The sequence below is a fragment of the Oncorhynchus masou genome, chromosome 2 (assembly GCF_036934945.1).
Source record: "Oncorhynchus masou masou isolate Uvic2021 chromosome 2, UVic_Omas_1.1, whole genome shotgun sequence".
Lineage (NCBI taxonomy): Eukaryota > Metazoa > Chordata > Actinopteri > Salmoniformes > Salmonidae > Oncorhynchus > Oncorhynchus masou.
This window is the reverse complement of record NC_088213.1, coordinates 14,549,197-14,569,097: the sequence shown is the minus strand read 5'-3', so window position 1 is coordinate 14,569,097 and position 19,901 is coordinate 14,549,197. Positions and strand designations below refer to the sequence as shown.

The following is a 19,901-nucleotide window of genomic DNA, read 5'->3' as shown; positions in this document are numbered from 1 at the left end:
TTTAAGGTTTATTGGTGTTGACTGCTTATTTTATACATTCCGTCAGGGAGAATATATATATATATATGCTGTGTGCATTTTTCCATTTGTTTTTGCTAGTTATGTGCGTTAAGTTTTTTCGTCTTTTCAAATGAAGTTGCTTGTGCAGCACCAAAGACTGTAATTAATTTCCTGAGCAAGGTAGCTAGATATATTCTGTTTCTCCACAATAGACCTCTATCTAGTATACTATAGTCGTAGAGCTGGGGTTACAGCTCAAACATGTATATACATGGCTGAGGTTATGTTTAGCTTTTTCCGGCCATTTGAATAAGCCGTATCATTTTTCTTGAATGTATCATAGATAAGCTGCTATATGATCCACAGCTGTGAAATTAGGTGATTTCTCTTCGTTCTAAACTAGCGTTCCTATTTTTGTATAGGTCCCTAATTATCTGAAATAGAAGTGGTTTTGATTTTTGTGGGGTTTTCTGCGTACATGTTTGAAGCGTCATTGTAACTACTGTATTGCTGATGGACGTTAGTTGCATTCGTTCTGGTTTTGGGGGTCTGTGTGTTTTTGCAGTATTTCATCCTTATTAACCGTTTTGGGCTCGTCACTGCATATAAATGGATGTATCAATGTCATTTCATTTTTTGTATGTTTTCATATTGCCGTTTTGTAAACATGTAAAGCTATAGCTTGCAAGATTGATTTAACTTTCTTCATTATGGTAGTAATTTGAGTATACAGTTATAATAGCGTATGTTATGTATGGCAGGAGCACTGTGAGGTAGCAGGACACTCAATGGAAGGCTTACAGTATGTAACATGTTATCCCCAAGTCACACCACTAACAACCTGTCAGTAGTCTGCTCGTAAGGGTTGTGGTATTGACTCCTCATGGTCCCGCGGGGAATTAAACACAAAATATGTCTGACATGAATTTAGCCCAAGGTGTTTGTTCCCATTCAATATTTTATAACTTTAAATGATTATTTCCTTTTAAAATATGGATTTTACTCAAACATTGATATCTGTTCAGTATTGTCACTGTCCGTGACATGAGTGGTTCCCCTTCTACTTTGGTTCCATATTGGAATAATCTGCCTTCTGTTTGTTTAGGAGGTTTCTCCATTGTATCGCTCTCCCCTTTAGAAGTGTCTCATAACAGAGTGGTGTTTATCAATGGAGGTCTCTGGGCATATATGTTCTGTACTGATGTTCAGACAGTGTGAGCAGCACTGTAATTGTGCCTTGAGAATCAGAGGGTCAGCGAAATAGGGACAGGGACGATGTTAGTCCCTTATACGGTAACAGTACCCCTCTCCTCTACCTGCTCTGTGTTGTAGGGGGAGGAGGGGTTGAGGATCTATCTTGCAGAATTAAGTTAGTAATGAGTTAGTAATGAGTTAGTAATGAGTTAGTAATGAGTTAGTAATGGGTTAGTAATGAGTTAGTAATGGCCACTTGACCAAAAAGCACCTCCAGAAAATGGAACGTTTCACAACCGGACTGTCATTCAACCTCATAACAGGGATTAGAAAAAGACTTGTTTGATGAGCGTTGTCATGACAGTAGTGTAGAGGGCATATGTGTTTAATAGATACACACACACACACACACCGAGAGGCTCTTTCAGTGACGTGCTGATTTAACAGTCCTCTCGATAGTCACTCTTGTTGAACAGCAAATGCAATACTTTAACGTTATGGTCTTTGTACCACCAAGTGTTCTTACATCTCCTCCTGCCAGCTCCGATACTGTGCATCTACACCACCGAGTCAGCTGCACTAATCTGTGGGGAAATACTGGCTCCAAGTCTGTCATTTTCCCCGTTGTCAATAGACTAAACACCTGACTGTCAGAACCAGTGGATAACACATGGTGGACTCATTGTCAATAGACTAAACACCTTGCAACCATGACTGTCAGAACCAGTGGATAACACATGGTGGACTCATTGTCAATAGACTAAACACCTGACTGTCAGAACCAGTGGATAACACATGGTGGACTCATTGTCAATAGACTAAACACCTTGCAACCATGACTGTCAGAACCAGTAGATAACACATGGTGGACTCATTGTAGGACTGAGTAGTTAAGGAGAACTCTGAACTGAGTCTAGAGGACTTCTAGACTTTAACCACAAACTGTTGCTGTTCGCAAAGGGCTGATTGACCAAACAGAGTCTGTTAATATAAGAGAATTGTTAATATAGAGAATTGCTCTGGAATAGATATTTAGTTTGCGGTGTGTTAAGGAGCTCTCTGGAGATTTATTGTGGCACCACTTGAAATGCATTACTCTTGAGGAGCGTAAGGTATTACACATTTCAACACCAAAATATTGCCGGACAGGTGTTTTATCAACCATGTTTTCAGTTTCATGCTTTTGTTATGACATCTTTAATTTAGGTAAAAAAAGCTGAAATTACGACAAGGCATGAACTTGGCAGCCCTGGAGTGCTTGGTATGTGTTCTCCAGTGATATAAGCATGTTAACTGTAACTTTGTTCCTGTGTAATGGTATTCACCAGCAATGCGCCTGCACAAACTCTCCCACACTTAAAAACACAGATGGATACAGAGTATGATCCTGTTTAATTTCTCCGGTTAGAACTCCATATGACAACTACTGGACACATGAACGAACCGTTTTCAGAGAACTCCTACAACGTTTTTGAGATGAAACGTTACAACAGAAGACATAGCAGTTTGTCAAATGATCCGTATGATTAATTTATGATTTTGAAGAATCCTCTAATCTGGTGTGAAGATGTTGATTCAGGGTCTATGTGTTCGTTCAATGTGTTACTGTGTTACACTTCAATACTTACTATTTGGTTTTGATCAGTTCTCAACTTGTATTCTCCTTTTTGGGCGTTCTGGTCGACTGTGTCCGTTCAAAGTTAAATTCATGCTGCAACTTATCGAATCATCTGTTTAGATCACTCATCTAAATAATAGACTTGTTATAATCTGAACTGTTACTGTTTTTAATAATTGTAGATTTTTTTGTGGCTTTGTTTTTATTTTAGTTTAGCTTTTGTTGGTTTTATGCCACACTAGTTTGCCATGTAGCAGTTTGCACTGTGCAATATTTCCAGTACGAGGACTGGGGAAAGAAATGATGTGGATGTGATGTCTCTTAACAGTTTGATAGTGTTTCCTCTAGTTCTCAGTGATTTAGGTGTGACCAAGCCTTTGCTACTTAGTCACGTTAAGCGGGTTTCCAGGTGACTCTTTTGGTGAGTGTCAAAATAAGACTCTATGGTGTATTATTGTCAAGATTCACTTTGAATTAAAAAAATCATCTATTGCTGCAAATCCACTTTGTCTTGGTGTGATTTCTTTCTCTCTCGTCTCACTCGTCTTTAATGGGGTTGGTGAAAGGTGTCCTCTGACTTCCTCGACTCCTTTCAGCTCCTCGTGGAACCAACGGCCTTAGCAGTGCATCTCCAGCGGACTCTGTTCTGGACGGTTTTCTTCATTCCCAGTGGTTCTTCTCTTTTCACCTCATTCGTCCAGGTCTTCCCTGTATGGCTCCGTTGGTAGAGCATGGTGCTGGCACTGCCAGGGTAGTGGGTTCGATTACTCTGGGCCACCCATACGTCAAATGTATGCACGCATGACTAAGTTGCTTTGGATAAAAGCGGCCTGCTAAATGGCTTATATTATAAAGAGGTCACCTTTTTTAAGTTGTTTTTTTTTCATTTAAATTGCCGTTATCCTTGAATGCCACCTTGTGGATTAAGATAGTAAAGGTAAATGCTATCGCTATGTTCAGTTTAAAATCAGAATGGGAATTCTCAGCTTCACACTTGAATATTCCCAGTAACAACCCACATTTTGAAATGCCAATTTCAGCACATCATGACCCAGGACTTGTACTGGATCTCTTATCCCCTCTCCTCATGTGAGTCCATACCATCTCTCTAAACTCTGACAGGTGTCTGTGTTTCCTACTCAGAATCTGGAGAGAACACAGAAGCGGGCATGGTGCATTATCCTTGGACCATCAAACCGCATCTATACATCAGCACTCTCAATCTGACCGCTGAGAGAAGGCAACTGAACTCTGCCTCCAGCGTGCCCATCATCACCTCCAATCTGACAACAGCAACCTGCTGCCACAACCACCAGAGGTCGTAACTCCCTCATTACTGATGCACACGCTTTCTCTCACACGCTTGACTTGGAGGAGTCACTAAAACCGTGCAGAAAATGATTTCACACCCCAACAATACATTGTCACAACTGGCCCTAGAATCTGGCCTGACCTTATCGGTTTAAGAACATTTTGTTTTGCTCTGAGCTAAATGTTAGACGTTTGTACTCTACCGCGCATCTCATTGTGCCGCGCTGCGTCGCATAGTGATGGGTGGACCGAAGGCAGCGCTCCCCGAGACTCATCCCTAAAAAAAGCTCAATGCCTCTTCCTCTGAGCCGCGGACAGCAGGCGAGACCCGTGGACCGCTTCGTTAACTGTCCAGACACGGATTGATTGATCAAATGTCTTGTTCACGACCGAAACTTCAACTATGCATTCAGTGGAAACGCAAATGGCTCCCAGTTTGAGGAGTGCGCGGAGAGATTTCACCAAACTGCATGCCTGCGGCGCGGCGGCTGGAGACGGGCTCTCACCGGGATGGATAAGAGTGCGAGAAGCAGGGTGGTTTCGGAGAACCAGGAGAAGAGATGGAGCAGAAGGGATGTCTGCAAACGGTCTGTTATATATAGGAATGGTCTTACTTCTGCTGCAGTGTGCGCAGGCCACAGAGGGTAAGGATGCACAGGAATCTGACCATTGTTTTGTCCATCGCAGGCTATTGTAGGCTATAACAGAGGATGTATCATGCATAGCATTCCTGCTAAATGCTGCAATAGGCCTGTTGGCACCCCAACCTTACCCCTCTCCTGTTCCGATAAATATTCAATATTATTCATTCATATTTCAGGCAGCGCACAGTAATTGATTCATTGCATATTCCACTGTTGTGGATTGGACCGCTATTGTTATGGATGGACGCAATATTCGATACATGTTATGAAAAGTGTAGGCTACAAAATTCAGGATAACGTGCTGGAAGAGCATATGGGTTCTAATAACATTGCCATATCTACACATGCATGAGACAAGATCATGAATACACTCTTTCATCCCCAGAAAAAGTTAACCATCAAAGCTCCACCATGCCCTTTGAAAACGTGACGTGCGCTGTACCGACCACATACTGTTCAATACCTCTGAAAGAGATGTCCCAATGCTCATCATTTTCTATTGCACCACGTTTCGGTATCATTAAGTACTTGCATGCATCATTACTAAAGCTGAGGGCGAGAGGAAGAGAGAGAATGGACAGAGCCTATAGGGAATGTGCTTTGTGCTGAGCTCGCGGCAGGCTGCAACACTGCGCGAGAATGCAGCTGGCTTCTTTGTTTCCTGCTTGTTTATGATGTAACTCACCAACTGCTTCTTCCTCTCAATCTGAAGACTGTCTCTGAGGTGTTTGTGGTATTTCCTCTGTATACTGAGGACCTTCATCTATTGTTCATCATGATTATGCACCGATTTGATCTGATAAGGACTTCTCTCTCTCTCTCTCTCAGTGCATGTAGGCTATTGTGGTTAATAGCCTATAGGTCTCTAGTTAATACGATATAGACTGTACCTGTTGTGTTTTTAGGATATTTGTCCATACATTAGCTGACCTCCCACTGGTTACACACTGGTTGAATCAAGGTTGCTTCCATTTAATTTCCATTGAACCAACATGGAAAGACGTTGAATTGAGGTCTGTGCCCAGTGTGCTATCTCACTCAGCTGCTGCCCCTGCACATTCCTATGATGGATATCTATACTGTTACCCTGGGGTCCTGTAGATAGACTCTATGGTCGCACATTTCTTTTGTTCCTCTGCAGTGTCTCATTGCAGTGCCTTGAGTAATGCTGAGATTACAGGTTGTTGTTCGTGGATGGTGTCCACATTGAGTGTAGAAGTTAGGTTACCATATCTCCTCTGTACATCTCTTCTCATGTATAATATACACGGAGTGTACAGACATCAGGAACAACTGCTCTTTCCATGACATAGCTTTCACCTGGTCAGTCTATGATTCCTTATTGATGTCCCCTGTTAAATCCACTTCAATCAGTGTAGATGAAGGGGAGGAGACAGGTTAAAGAAGGATTGTTAAGCCTTGAGACATGGATTGTGTATGTTTGCCATTCAGAGGGTGACTGGGCAAAACAAAAGATTTAAGTGCATTTGAACAGGGTATGGTAGTAGGTGCAAGGCACACTGGTTTGTGTCAAGAACTGCAATTCTGCAAGGTTTTTCACACTCAAAAGTTTCCCGTGTGTATCAAGAATGGTCCACCACCCAAAGGACATCCAGCCAACTTGACACAACTGTGGAAAGCATTGGAGTCAACATGGACCAGCTTCCCTGTGGAACCCTTTCAACACCTTGTAGAGTCCATGCCGTGACTAACTGAGACTGTTCTGAGAAAAAAAGGGGAGGTGCAACTTAATATTAGAATCGTGTTCCTGATGTTTTGTGCACTCCGTGGACATGTGTGTAATGTGCCTGGGCTGTGGGCTTGTACAAGCCTACAGTGCATCTGGGTCAGCTTTCAGTAGTGGCACACATAAATCCTTGTCTCCAGCGACCAGGAGAATTGGGGAAAGTTTGTTGGGATTATTGCTCATCAATCTGGTAAAGAAGCAGCCTTGTTAGAAGAAGCATCGCCACACTCTCCGATGCGTAGTCAATGTATTTCTCATGACTGCACTTCTCATACATAAGGAAGCTTGCGTGTAGTAGACTCAACACACAGCCCACCACTTTACTCTACCTCTCTGCATAGCAGTTACCCCAGATTTGACCTAGGTTCAGATTTATACTTATCAAATCCTCTTTATAACCACTGGGGGAAATACATAATTCTGACCATAGATCAGTCTCTGGGGGAAATACATAACGCTGACCATAGATCAGTCTCTGGGGGAAATACATAACGCTGACCATAGATCAGTCTCTGGGGGAAATACATAACGCTGACCATAGATCAGTCTCTGGGGGAAATACATAACGCTGACCATAGATCAGTCTCTGGGGGAAATTGCATTGTACTTTGTAGAATCCATTGTTATGTGGTGTAGTGTTCTAGTCTAGTGGCCCTCCTTCCATTATCTGCTGTTCCATTCCATCTCTTTCCCACTTCCTGATCAAGGCTAGAAGGGATACAGCTTTTGTCAAATTAACGTCAAAAAACATTTGTTTGTTTTTTTGCATTTTAGCTAACCCTAACCCTTTTCCTAAACTTATCCCAATTCTCATAACCTGCTACATTAATTATCCTAACCTGCTGCGTAAGTTATTTTAACTTGCTACGAAAAGTCAAATCTGACAAAAGCTGTATCCCATCTAGTCAGAACCCTATTTCCTCCCCCTCTCTGTTTGCTCTGCTTTGCCATTCATAAAACACCTCTAGGCATGAATGGGCTGTTAGAATGAGCATGAATGGATACAGATGAAGAAGATGTACCTCTTCACTAGAACCCTCAGTGATATAGACCCACATTCATTTAGGGTCAGAATTCTTGCTTTCAGGGTAAACTTTTTTCATCAAAAGAGGGTGTGTGTTATGGGGACTTAAGCATGACTGTGTTGTTTGTTGGTGAGAGTGCCTGTGTTAAATCCCCGTATCACACATCATCTCATGTTTTATTGCTTAGGTTTATCTCTCTGAACCAGGATTCAGCTTGTACTGTATGTCATGTCGGCATGCGCACGGCTCATCTCACGGAGCCATGTCTGGCACGCAAGACTGTGTATGGCAGGCTAAAGTTGATACTATGGCTGTTAGTTAAAGGGGAAGTGTTGGCTAGTTTAGACAGATCTAGGCCAGCGCTTACTTGTTGTGACTCGCCTCTCTTTAATCCAAAGAACCACTACAGTGCATGGTGTCGCTATGGGAACCACATCTTCAGCTTACAGTAACCAACTCTCTCCCCCACCCTCTGAAAACAGTCAATGAAGTAGTGTAGTGTTGTATGAGGGCCTTGAGTAAACTGGAGCAGTGTGTGCAGGGGGAGATGGTCCGGTGAACAGGTCAGGGTTCTGTGGTCGCAGGTAGAACAGCCAAAACTGTGTCTGCAGCAGGACTAGGGACAGGGACAGCCAGGAGTCATCAGGCCAGGTCCTCGAGGAGAAGAGAGATGGGAGCATAGCTAAGATCACACAGTACAAGACAGGAGAATTACATCAGATAGGACAGACTGACCATAGACCCCCAGCACATAGACTATTGCAGCATAGATACTGGAGGCTGACACACACACACACACACACACACACACACACAGCCTCCCCCACCCAACACACAGTGGATAAGTGATACCCTAGCCTATGCAGAGCTAAATAAACAGTATATTCCTACACCACCTGTGTTCCCTCCAGAGCATAGTCACTTTCTCCCAACGTCAGCACTATGAGGTCCTTATACTGCAGACCTGCCCTTTGCCCACAAGTGCTGACAACATGGCTTTGACTGAAGTTAACCTCACAGACCTCCACTCTATGAGAGGCTCTCCTCACACTGTGTCATGTAATTGCTTTTACATCACATTTTCATTGGTTAGAAGAATCGATGGTGCTGAGCAAGGACAAAGACTGGCTGTGTCATTGCTTATTGACATCCCAATCTGTGTCCTCTCTCTATCAATAAAATGACTGTTACAATTCTCCAATGATAGATTGTGGTGCAGCTCACCAGGCTACTGACCTTCAGTCTTACGCCTGGGGCAGTGGGCTACTTACTTTAACTCTTGTGTCCAATGCTGAGGGGGACAGGGTGAGTAGGTATCTGACTAGTGGTGTCTATTCAGCAGCCTGATGGTCTGGGGGTAGAAACAGCTGACTAGTGGTGTCTATTCAGCAGCCTGATGGTCTGGGGGTAGAAACAGCTGACTAGTGGTGTCTATTCAGCAGCCTGATGGTCTGGGGGTAGAAACAGCTGACTAGTGGTGTCTATTCAGCAGTCTGATGGTCTGGGGGTAGAAAAACAGCTGACTAGTGGTGTCTATTCAGCAGCCTGATGGTCTGGGGGTAGAAACAGCTGACTAGTGGTGTCTATTCAGCAGCCTGATGGTCTGGGGGTAGAAACAGCTGACTAGTGGTGTCTATTCAGCAGCCTGATGGTCTGGGGGTAGAAACAGCTGACTAGTGGTGTCTATTCAGCAGCCTGATGGTCTGGGGGTAGAAACAGCTGACTAGTGGTGTCTATTCAGCAGCCTGATGGTCTGGGGGTAGAAACAGCTGACTAGTGGTGTCTATTCAGCAGCCTGATGGTCTGGGGGTAGAAGCTCTTGGCCAGTCTTCCAGTTGTTGCCATGATGCTCCTGTGCTGCCCGCGGCTTAGTGATGGAAGTGGGGAGAACAGGCCATGGCTCGGGTGGCTGGGGTCCCGCTTCACCTTATTGCACTGATTTCGGGTGTCAAAATTAATTACGGTGTGGACAGAGATGTCAGGGAAACGGAGGACTGTGTATGTGTGTGTTTGAGTGTGTGTTTGAGTGCCTGTATGTGTTTGCGTGTGTTTGTGTCTCAGTCTCAACTTCCCTGCTGCTCTTAATGTTTGAGTGCTGAAGTCTCCATCTCTTGTTATCCCAGTTCTAGGGCTTAAAGGCAGCTATACACTTCAACCAAACAGACCGACCGAGCCTCGTATACGGTCCGTACCAACATTTGAGCCACACAAAAGTACGTAGAACTACGTGTGAAATCGACGCTGCGTCTGTAGGCCCTTTAGGCAATTACATGCCACTTGACTGTATTTGTACGGGTATTCAACCATCTGATTTGTCTGTGTTGTGAATGTGTGTATCGATAGGAGTGTTTGTCTCTGTGGAATATGAAAATGTGAACTTCTGTCAATTCTTCAAGCCAGTGGTGAAGAACAACCCTTCCAGTCTCTGTCTTATCATGACTGTGCAGACTGCTTGTTGTAATCAGTGTGATTTCTATTCAGAGCTGCATTGAATTGAGGAAAGGTGATTACTACACAAGGTATCTATTAACCTGCTGATTGTGTTTTGAGAGAGAGAGAGTAGTGTTTGTATTGGCATGGGGGTCATTCTTCCTCATCTACCACCTGTAATGCCTAGGCTTTAGCACAGTGGGCTAAACATGGTCTTGAGGCACACAGACAACCCTGGTTCGGTAGCCGGTCGGTCACATGCTGGCCTGTTGTAATGGTCACTGAATGGTAAGTGATGGTCACTAGTGCGGTTTCTAGTCTCCTCCCCTCTATGCCATGTCTGTATCAGGTGGTAACACTGATAGATAGATTGGCATGGTTAACAGTGCTGCTAGTGCTGCTAATTAGCACCATGTGCCATCTCCCCACTATTATCCATCACACTGCACCCTGCACCTGGGGAATGTAATGTGTGTGTGTGGAGTGATATCGTGTGAAGTAATGTCTACCAAGCAGATCATGACAATGTGACAAGACACGAGTTCCTGGTCCTGGTTCTCCTAATCAATGGATTCTGTCAGTTAATTAAAGTAAATGTATATCATTGTCGGGCTTCAGAGACATTTTATCCTGTAATGTTCTTGTCTGGTCCAGATCCCTCTCCTCTCCTCTCCTCTCCTCTCCTCTCCTCTCCTCTCCTCTCCTCTCCTCTCCTCTCCTCTCCCTCTCCTCTCTCCCTCTCCTCTCCTCTCCTCTCCTCTCCTCTCCTCTCCTCTCCTCTCCTCTCCTCTCCCCTCCCCTCCCCTCTCCTCTCCTCTCCTCTCCTCTCCTCTCTGGTGTAGCAGTGTTCATTGTTTGCAGTCACTTCTTTGTTGTTGTAATATCGCAAACAAACGTGTCAGTTACACCATTAAGGATTCCATCTTTAAAGGATTTTTAACTTTTCATTTTTCCCACCTTTTTTAACCAGGTGGCCAGTTGAGAACAAGTTCTCATTTACAACTGCGACCTGGCCAAGATAAAGCAAAGCAGTGTGACACAAACAACACAGAGTTACACATGGAGTAAATCGAATGCAATCACGACGTGCACAGGCTTTTCATTTTCAGCAAGCCATTGTCCTCTACAGTATCCTACCAGTTACTATTCAGAGATTGTATAAACATGAGAAGAGTCCCTGGCAGTCTGGCAGGCGTGGGAGATGAGAAAATAACACTCATTAAATGGTGAACTAACTATCTCAGTGGGATGGGGAACTAACTATCTCAGTAGGATGGGGAACGAACCAACTCAGTATCAAATCAAATGTATTTATATAGCCCTTCTTACATCAGCTGATATATCAAATTGCTGTACAGAAACCCAGCCTAAAACCCCAAACAGCAAGCAATGCAGGTGTAGAAGCACAGTGGCTAGGAAAAACTCCCTAGAAAGGCCAAAACATAGGAAGAAACTTAGAGAGGAACCAGGCTATGAGGGGTGGTCAGTCCTCTTCTGGCTGTGCCGGGTGGAGATTATAACAGAACATGGCCAAGATGTTCAAAAGTTCATAAATGACCAGCATGGTCAAATAATAGTAATGACAGTGAACAGGTCAGGGTTCCATAGCCGCAGGCAGAACAGTTGAAACTGGAGCAGCAGCACGGCCAGGTGGACTGGGGACAGCAAGAAGTCATCATGCCGGGTAGTCATGAGGCATGGTCCTAGGGAATTAGAGAGAGCATACTTAAATTCACACAGGACACCGGATAAGACAGGATAAATACTCCAGATATAACAGACTGACCCTAGCCCCCCGACACACAAACTACTGCAGCATAAATACTGGAGGCTGAGACAGGAGGGGTCGGGAGACACTGTGGCCCTATCCGATGAAACCCCCGGACAGGGCCAAACAGGCAGGATATAACCCCACCAACTTTGCCAAAGCACAGCCCCCACACCACCAGAAGGATATCTTCAACCACCAACTTACCATCCTGAGACAAGGCCAAGCCCACAAAGATCTCTACCACGCCACAATCAAAGGTGGGGGAGCCAACCCAGACAGGAAGACCATGTCAGTGACTCAACCCACTCAAGTGACGCACCCCTCCTAGGGATGGCATGGAAGAGCACCAGTAAGCCAGGGACTCAGCCCCTGTAATAGGGTTAGAGGCAGAGAATCCCAGTGGAGAGAGAGGAACCGGCCAGGCAGAGACAGCAGGGGCGGTTCGTTGCTCCAGTGCCTTTCCGTTCACCTTCACACTCCTGGGCCAGACTACACTCAATCATAGGACCTACTGAAGAGATGAGCCTTCAATAAAGACTTAAAGGTTGAGACTGAGTCTGCGTCTCTCACATGTATAGGCAGACCATTCCATAAAATTGAGCTCTATAGGAGAAAGCCCTGCCTCCAGCTGTTTGCTTAGAAATTCCAGGGACAATTAGGAGGACTGCGTCTTGTGACCGTAGCGTACGTGTAGGTATGTATGGCACGACCAAATCTGGAAGATAGGTAGAAGCAAGCCCATGTAATGCTTTGTAGGTTAGCAGTAAAACCTTGAAATCAGCCCTTGCCTTATCAGGAAGCCAGTGTAGGGAGGCTAGCACTGGAGTAATATGATACTTTTTTTGGTTCTAGTCAGGATTCTAGCAGCCATATTTAGCACTAACTGAAGTTTATTTAGTGCTTTATCTGGGTAACAGGAAAGTAGAACATTGCAGTAGTCTAACCTAGAAGTAACAAAAGCATGGATTAATTTTTCTGCATCATGTTTGGACAGAACATTTCTGATTTATGCAATGTTACGTAAATGGAAAAAAGCTGTCCTTGAAACAGTCTTGATATGTTCGTCAAAAGAGAGATCAGGGTCCAGTGTAACGCCGAGGTCCTTCACAGTTTTATTTGAGATGACTGTACAACCATCAAGATTAATTGTCAGATTCAACAGAAGATCTCTTTGTTTCTTGGGACCTAGAACTAGCATCTCTGTTTTGTTCGAGTTTAAAAGTAGAAAGATTGCAGCCATCCACTTCCTTATGTCTGAAACACAGGCTTCCAGCGAGGGCAATTTTGGGGCTTCACCATGTTTCATTGAAATGGACAGCTGTGTGTCATCCGCATAGCAGTGAAATATAACATTATGTTTTCTATTGACATCCCCAAGAGGTAAAATATATAGTGAAAACAATAGTGGTCCTAAAACGGAACCTTGAGGACCACCGAAATTTACAGTTGATTAGTCAGAGGACAAACCATTCACAGAGACAAACTAATATCTTTCCGACAGATAAGATCTAAACCAGGCCAGAACTGTCCGTGTAGACCAATTTGGGTTTCCAATCCCTCCAAAAGAATGTGGTGATCGATGGTATCAAAAGCAGCACTAAGGTCTCGGTCTCGCACCATTAAAAGGTAATTTACCACCTTCACAAGTGTAGTCTCAGTGCTATGATGGGGTCTAAAACCATACTGAAGCATTTCGTATACATTGTTTGTCTACAGGAAGACAGTGAGTTGCTTTCACATTTTTTTTGAGAGGAATGGGAGATTCGATATTGGCCAATAGTTTTTAAAATAATTTCTGGGTCAAGGTTTGGCTTTTTCAAGAGAGGCTTTATTACTGCCACTTTTAGTGAGTTTGGTACACATCTAGTGGATAGAGGGCCAAGCACTGGAAGCAGCTCTTTCAGTAGTTTAGTTGGAATAGGGTCCAGTATGCAGCTTGAAGGTTTAGAGGCCATGATTATTTTCATCATTGTGTCAAGAGATATATTACTAAAACACTTGTGTGTCTCCCTTGATCCTAGGTCCTGGCAGAGTTGTGCAGACTCAGGACAACTGAGCTTTGGAGGAATACGCAGATTTAAAGAGGAGTCCTTAATTTGCTTTCTAATGATCATGATCTTTTCCTCAAATAAGTTCATGAATTTATTACTGCTGAAGTGAATGCCATCCTCTCTTGGGGAATGCTGCTTTTTAGTTAGCTTTGCAACAGTATCAAAAATAAATGTAGGATTATTCTTATTTTCCTCAATTAAGTTGGAAAAATAGGTTGATCGAGCAGCAGTGAGGGCTCTTCGATACTGCACGGTACTGTCTTTCCAAGCTAGTCGGAAGACTTCCAGTTTGGTGTAGCAGCAGTGAGGGCTCTTCGGTACTGCACAGTACTGTCTTTCCAAGCTAGTCGGAAGACTTCCAGTTTGGTGTAGCAGCAGTGAGGGCTCTTAGGTACTGCACGGTACTGTCTTTCCAAGCTAGTCGGAAGACTTCCAGTTTGGTGTAGCAGCAGTGAGGGCTCTTCGATACTGCACGGTACTGTCTTTCCAAGCTAGTCGGAAGACTTCCAGTTTGGTGTAGCAGCAGTGAGGGCTCTTCGATACTGCACGGTACTGTCTTTCCAAGCTAGTCGGAAGACTTCCAGTTTGGTGTAGCAGCAGTGAGGGCTCTTCGATACTGCACGGTACTGTCTTTCCAAGCTAGTCGGAAGACTTCCAGTTTGGTGTAGCAGCAGTGAGGGCTCTTCGGTACTGCACGGTACTGTCTTTCCAAGCTAGTCGGAAGACTTCCAGTTTGGTGTAGCAGCAGTGAGGGCTCTTCGGTACTGCACGGTACTGTCTTTCCAAGCTAGTCGGAAGACTTCCAGTTTGGTGTAGCAGCAGTGAGGGCTCTTAGGTACTGCACGGTACTGTCTTTCCAAGCTAGTCGGAAGACTTCCAGTTTGGTGTAGCAGCAGTGAGGGCTCTTCGATACTGCACGGTACTGTCTTTCCAAGCTAGTCGGAAGACTTCCAGTTTGGTGTAGCAGCAGTGAGGGCTCTTCGATACTGCACGGTACTGTCTTTCCAAGCTAGTCGGAAGACTTCCAGTTTGGTGTAGCAGCAGTGAGGGCTCTTCGATACTGCACGGTACTGTCTTTCCAAGCTAGTCGGAAGACTTCCAGTTTGCTGTGGGGCCATTTCCGTTCCAATTTTCTGGAAGCTTCAGAGCTCTGGTATTTTCTGTATACCAGGGAGCTAGTTTCTTATGACAAATGTTTTTAGGGGTGCAACTGCATCTAGGGTATTGCGCAAGCTTGAATTGAGTTCCTCAGTTAGGTGGTTAACTGATTTTTGTCCTCTGACGTCCTTTGGTAGAGAGAGGGAGTCTGGAAGGGCATCAAGGAATCTTTGTGTTGTCTGAGAATTTATAGCACGACATTTGATGCTCCTTGGTTGGGGTCTGAGCAGATTATTTGTTGCGATTGCAAAAGTCATAAAGTGGTGGTCCGATAGTCCAAGATTATGAGGAAAAACATTAAGATCCACAACATTTATTCCATGGGACAAAACTAGGTCCAGAGTATGACTGTGGCAGTGAGTAGGTCCGGAGACATGTTGGACAAAACCCACTGAGTCGATGATGGCTCCGAAAGCCTTTTGGAGTGGGTCTGTGTACTTTTCCATGTGAATATTAAAGTCACCAAAGATTAGAATATTATCTGCTATGACTACAAGGTCTGATAGGAATTCAGGGAACTCAGTGAGGAACGCTGTATATGGCCCAGGAGGTCTGTAAATAGTAGCTATAAAAAGTGACTGAGTAGGCTGCATAGATTTCATGACTAGAAGCTCAAAAGACAAAAACGTTGGTTTTTGTGCAGGGGATATGGTCACTAGTGTAACTAGGAGGCGAGGCCTCATTTAACACAGTAAATTCATCAGGTTTACGCCATGTTTCAGTCAGGCCAATCACATCAAGATTATGATCAGTGATTAGTTCATTGACTACAGGTATAACTGCCTTGGATGTGGGATCTAACATTAAGTAGCCCTATTTTGAGATGTGAGGTATCACAATCTCTTTCAATAATGGCAGGAATGGAGGAGGTCTTTATTCTAGTGAGATTGCTAAGGCGAACACCGCCATGTTTAGTTTTGCCCAACCTCGTTCAAGGCACTGACACAGTCTCAATGGGGATAGCTGAGCTGACTACACTGACTGTGCTAGTGGCAGACTCCACTAAGCTGACAGGCTGGCTAACAGCCTTTATTGTACTATTTTCTACATTGTAGAATAATAGTGAAGACATCAAACTATGAAATAATAGATATGGAATCATGTAGTAACCAAAAAAGTTTTAAACAAATCAAAATGTATTTTATATTTGAGATTCTTCAAATAGCCACCCTTTGCCTCGATGACAGCTTTGCAGACTCTTGGCATTCTCTCAACCAGCTTCACCTGGAATGCCTTTCCAACAGTCTTGAAGGAGTTCCCACATATGCTGAGCACTTGTTGGCTGCTAGTCCTTCAATCTGCAGTCCGACTCATCCCAAACCATATCAATTTGGTTGAGGTCAGGGGATTGTAGAGGCCAGGTCATCTGATGCAGCACTCCATCACTCTAATTCTTGGTGGTTTTTGCGACTGCACTTGAAGAAGCTTTCTTGAAATGTTCTGTATTGACTGACCTTCATGTCTTCAAGTAATGATTGACTGTCATTTCTTTTGGCTTATTTGAATTGTTATTGCCATAATATGGACTTGGTCTTTTACCAAATAGGGCTCTCTTCTGCATACGACCCTACCTTGTCACGCCACAACTGATTGGCTCAAATGCTTTAAGAAGGAAATACATTTGACATATGAACTTTTAACAGGCACACATGTTAATTGAAATGCATTCCAGGTGACTACCGCTGGTTTGAGAGAATGCCAAGAGTCTGCAAAGCTGTCATCAAGGCAAAAAGTGGCTATTTGAAGAATCTCAAATATAAAATCTATTTTGATTTGTTTAAAACTTTTTTGGTTACTGAATGATTCCATATCTATTATTTCATAGTTTGATGTCTTCACTATTATTCTACAATGTAGACAATAGTAAAAGAAAGAAAAACCATTGGAATGAGTAGGTGTTTTGAACGGTAGTGTAACTCAGTGGGATGGTAAACTAAGTAACTCAGTAGGTTGGGTGAACTAACTCAGTAGGTTGGGTGAACTAACTCAGTAGGTTGGGTGAACTAACTAACTCACGGTGATGGTGAACTAAGTAACTCAGTGGGATGCAGCAGTGACTTGAAGGGGAGAGGAACTAAAAGAGAGTCACAGTTAAAAGTGTAATGTGCTTTTCTGTGTGAATGGGAAATTGTCTGGATTAGTTGTGGATTTACTGGGAACATCCTCAGCACTGACCTTCATGACTGGATGGGGCTGATGAGACAGGCTGAATGGGATACATCCTCAGCACTGTTTATGGGGCCCACTGAATTCACCACTTTATGACTGGATGGGGCTGATGAGAAGGCTGAATGGGTCAGCACTGACCTTCATGACTGGATGGGGCTGATGAGACAGGCTGAATGGGATACATCCTCAGCACTGACCTTCATGACTGGATTAGGATGATGGCATGGACTGGAATGAGACAGGCTGAATGGGAACATCCTCAGCACTGACCTTCATGACTGGATGGGGCTGATGAGACAGGCTGAATGGGATACATCCTCAGCACTGACCTTTATGATGAGAAATGGGGACCTTCATGACTGGAGCTGATGAGACAGGCTGAATGGGATACATCCTCAGCACTGACCTTCATGACTGGACAGGCTGAATGGGATACATCCTTTGATGACTGGATGGGGCTGAGGCTGTCAATAATGGGATAACATCCTCAGCACTGACCTTCATGACTGGATGGGGCTGATGAGACAGGCTGAATGGGATACATCCTCAGCACTGACCTTCATGACTGGATGGGGCTGATGAGAGGCTGAATGGGATACATCCTCAGATGACCTTCATGACTGGATGTTATTTTGATTTTTGAGATGGATGAATGGGATACATCCTCAGCACTGACCTTCATGACTGGATGGGGCTGATGAGACAGGCTGAATGGGAGTCCATGACCAGATCATGGGAGGCAGTAGGGCTGATGAGACAGGCCTCAGCACTGACCTTCATGACTGGATGGGGCTGATGAGAAGGCTGAATGGGATACATTCAGCACTGACCTTCATGACTGGATTGATGAGACAGGCTGAATGGGATACATCCTCAGCACTGACCTTCATGACTGGATGGGGCTGATGAGACAGGCTGAATGGGATACATCCTCAGCACTGACCTTCATGACTGGATGGGGCTGATGAGACAGGCTGAATGGGATACATCTGGATGGGGCTCAGCACTGACCTTCATGACTGGATGGGGCTGATGAGACAGGCTGAATGGGATACATCCTCAGCACTGACCTTCATGACTGGATGGGGCTGATGAGACAGGCTATGGGAACATCCTCAGCATGACCTTCATGACTGGATGGGGCTGATGAGACAGGCTGAATGGAGACAGGCTGAATGGGATACATCCTCAGCACTGACCTTCATGACTGGATGGGGCTGATGAGACAGGCTGAATGGGATACATCCTCAGCACTGACCTTCATGACTGGATGGGGCTGATGAGACAGGCTGACATTGGGATCATCCTCAGCACTGAATGACTGGAGGATAAAACAGGCTGAACAGGGAAACATCCTCAGCACTGACCTTCATGACTGGATGGGGCTGATGAGACAGGCTGAATGGGATACATCCTCAGCACTGACCTTCATGACTGGATGGGGCTGATGAGACAGGCTGAATGGGATACATCCTCAGCACTGACCTTCATGACTGGATGGGGCTGATGAGACAGGCTGAATGGGATACATCCTCAGCACTGACCTTCATGACTGGATGGGGCTGATGAGACAGGCTGAATGGGATACATCCTCAGCACTGACCTTCATGACTGGATGGGGCTGATGAGACAGGCTGAATGGGATACATCCTCAGCACTGACCTTCATGACTGGATGGGGCTGATGAGACAGGCTGAATGGGAAGAGCAGGAAGGCCCACACACTGTTTATGCCCACAATTCACCACTTTATTGAAAACGATCTTCGCCAGGTCAAACAGACTGAGTGCTCACATCCCAAAATATACACGTTTCACCTCACATGATCATTACGTACATGATGCATGGTCGGTGTGGAAACAATTCAATTCACTTTTGCGTAGTGGTGGAAAAAGTACCCAACTGTCATACTTGAGTAAAGTAAAGAGATCTTAATAGAAAATGACTCAAGACAAAATCCTACTTGAGTAAAGGTATTTGGTTTTATAAACATTTATGTAATTGCTAAAATATACTTAAGTTTCAAAATTAACTGTATAAATCATTTCAAAATCCTTATATTAAGCAAACCAGATGACATCATTTTTTAAATGTTATTTTTATTTTTATGGATAGCAAGGGGCACGCTCCAACCCTCAGACATAATTTACAAACGAAGTGTTTGTGTTTGGTGAGTCCGCCAGATCAGAGGCAGTAGGGATGACCAGGAATGTTCTCTTTATAAGGGTGTGAGAATTAGACCATTTTCCAGTCCTGCTAAGCATTCAAAATGTAACGAGAACTTTTGGGTGTCAAGGAAAATGTATGGAGTAAAAAGTACATCATTTTCTTTAGGAATGTAGTGAAGTGAAAGTATAAAGTTGTCAAAAATATAAATAGTAAAGTACAGATACCCCCCAAAAATGACTTAAGTAGTACTTTCAAGTATTTTTACTTAAGTACTTTACATCACTGTTTTTGCACCCAGTCAATCGTAATTAATCACAGAGGTACATTTGGTCATAAAGGTCGTCCAAGTTAAAACCTAGGCAACAGTAAAACAAAGTGATAGTTAAGATCACATTGGAAACTGTTTGAATACCCGCCCATATGACCATGATGTGCAGGATGCGTGGTGCCCGTAGATGTAATTACAGTGACCTATTTCAAAAACAACTTGTGTACCTTTAATCATTTTACATCAATGATATGGACACAGGTAGTAGTTACATGTAGTAGTTACAGAAAATCGAATATATATGTACAAAATGTCTGCGTGGAGACCTGGATGGCAGGACAATTCAA

The 19,901-nt window shown here is 44.1% G+C and overlaps 1 protein-coding gene across 1 annotated transcript in view; it reads left to right on the top strand.

The window, feature by feature from the left end:
* Window positions 1-4,199: 4,199 nt before the first annotated feature.
* The window catches only part of LOC135552600 (mucin-5AC-like), an 81,570-nt gene continuing 65,868 nt past the window's right edge, over window positions 4,200-19,901 (top strand). The window contains exon 1 of the mRNA XM_064984318.1: window positions 4,200-4,767. Coding sequence (XP_064840390.1) covers window positions 4,527-4,767 — 241 coding nt within the window. The 5' untranslated portion in view covers window positions 4,200-4,526. The remainder of the gene's footprint in view (window positions 4,768-19,901) is intronic.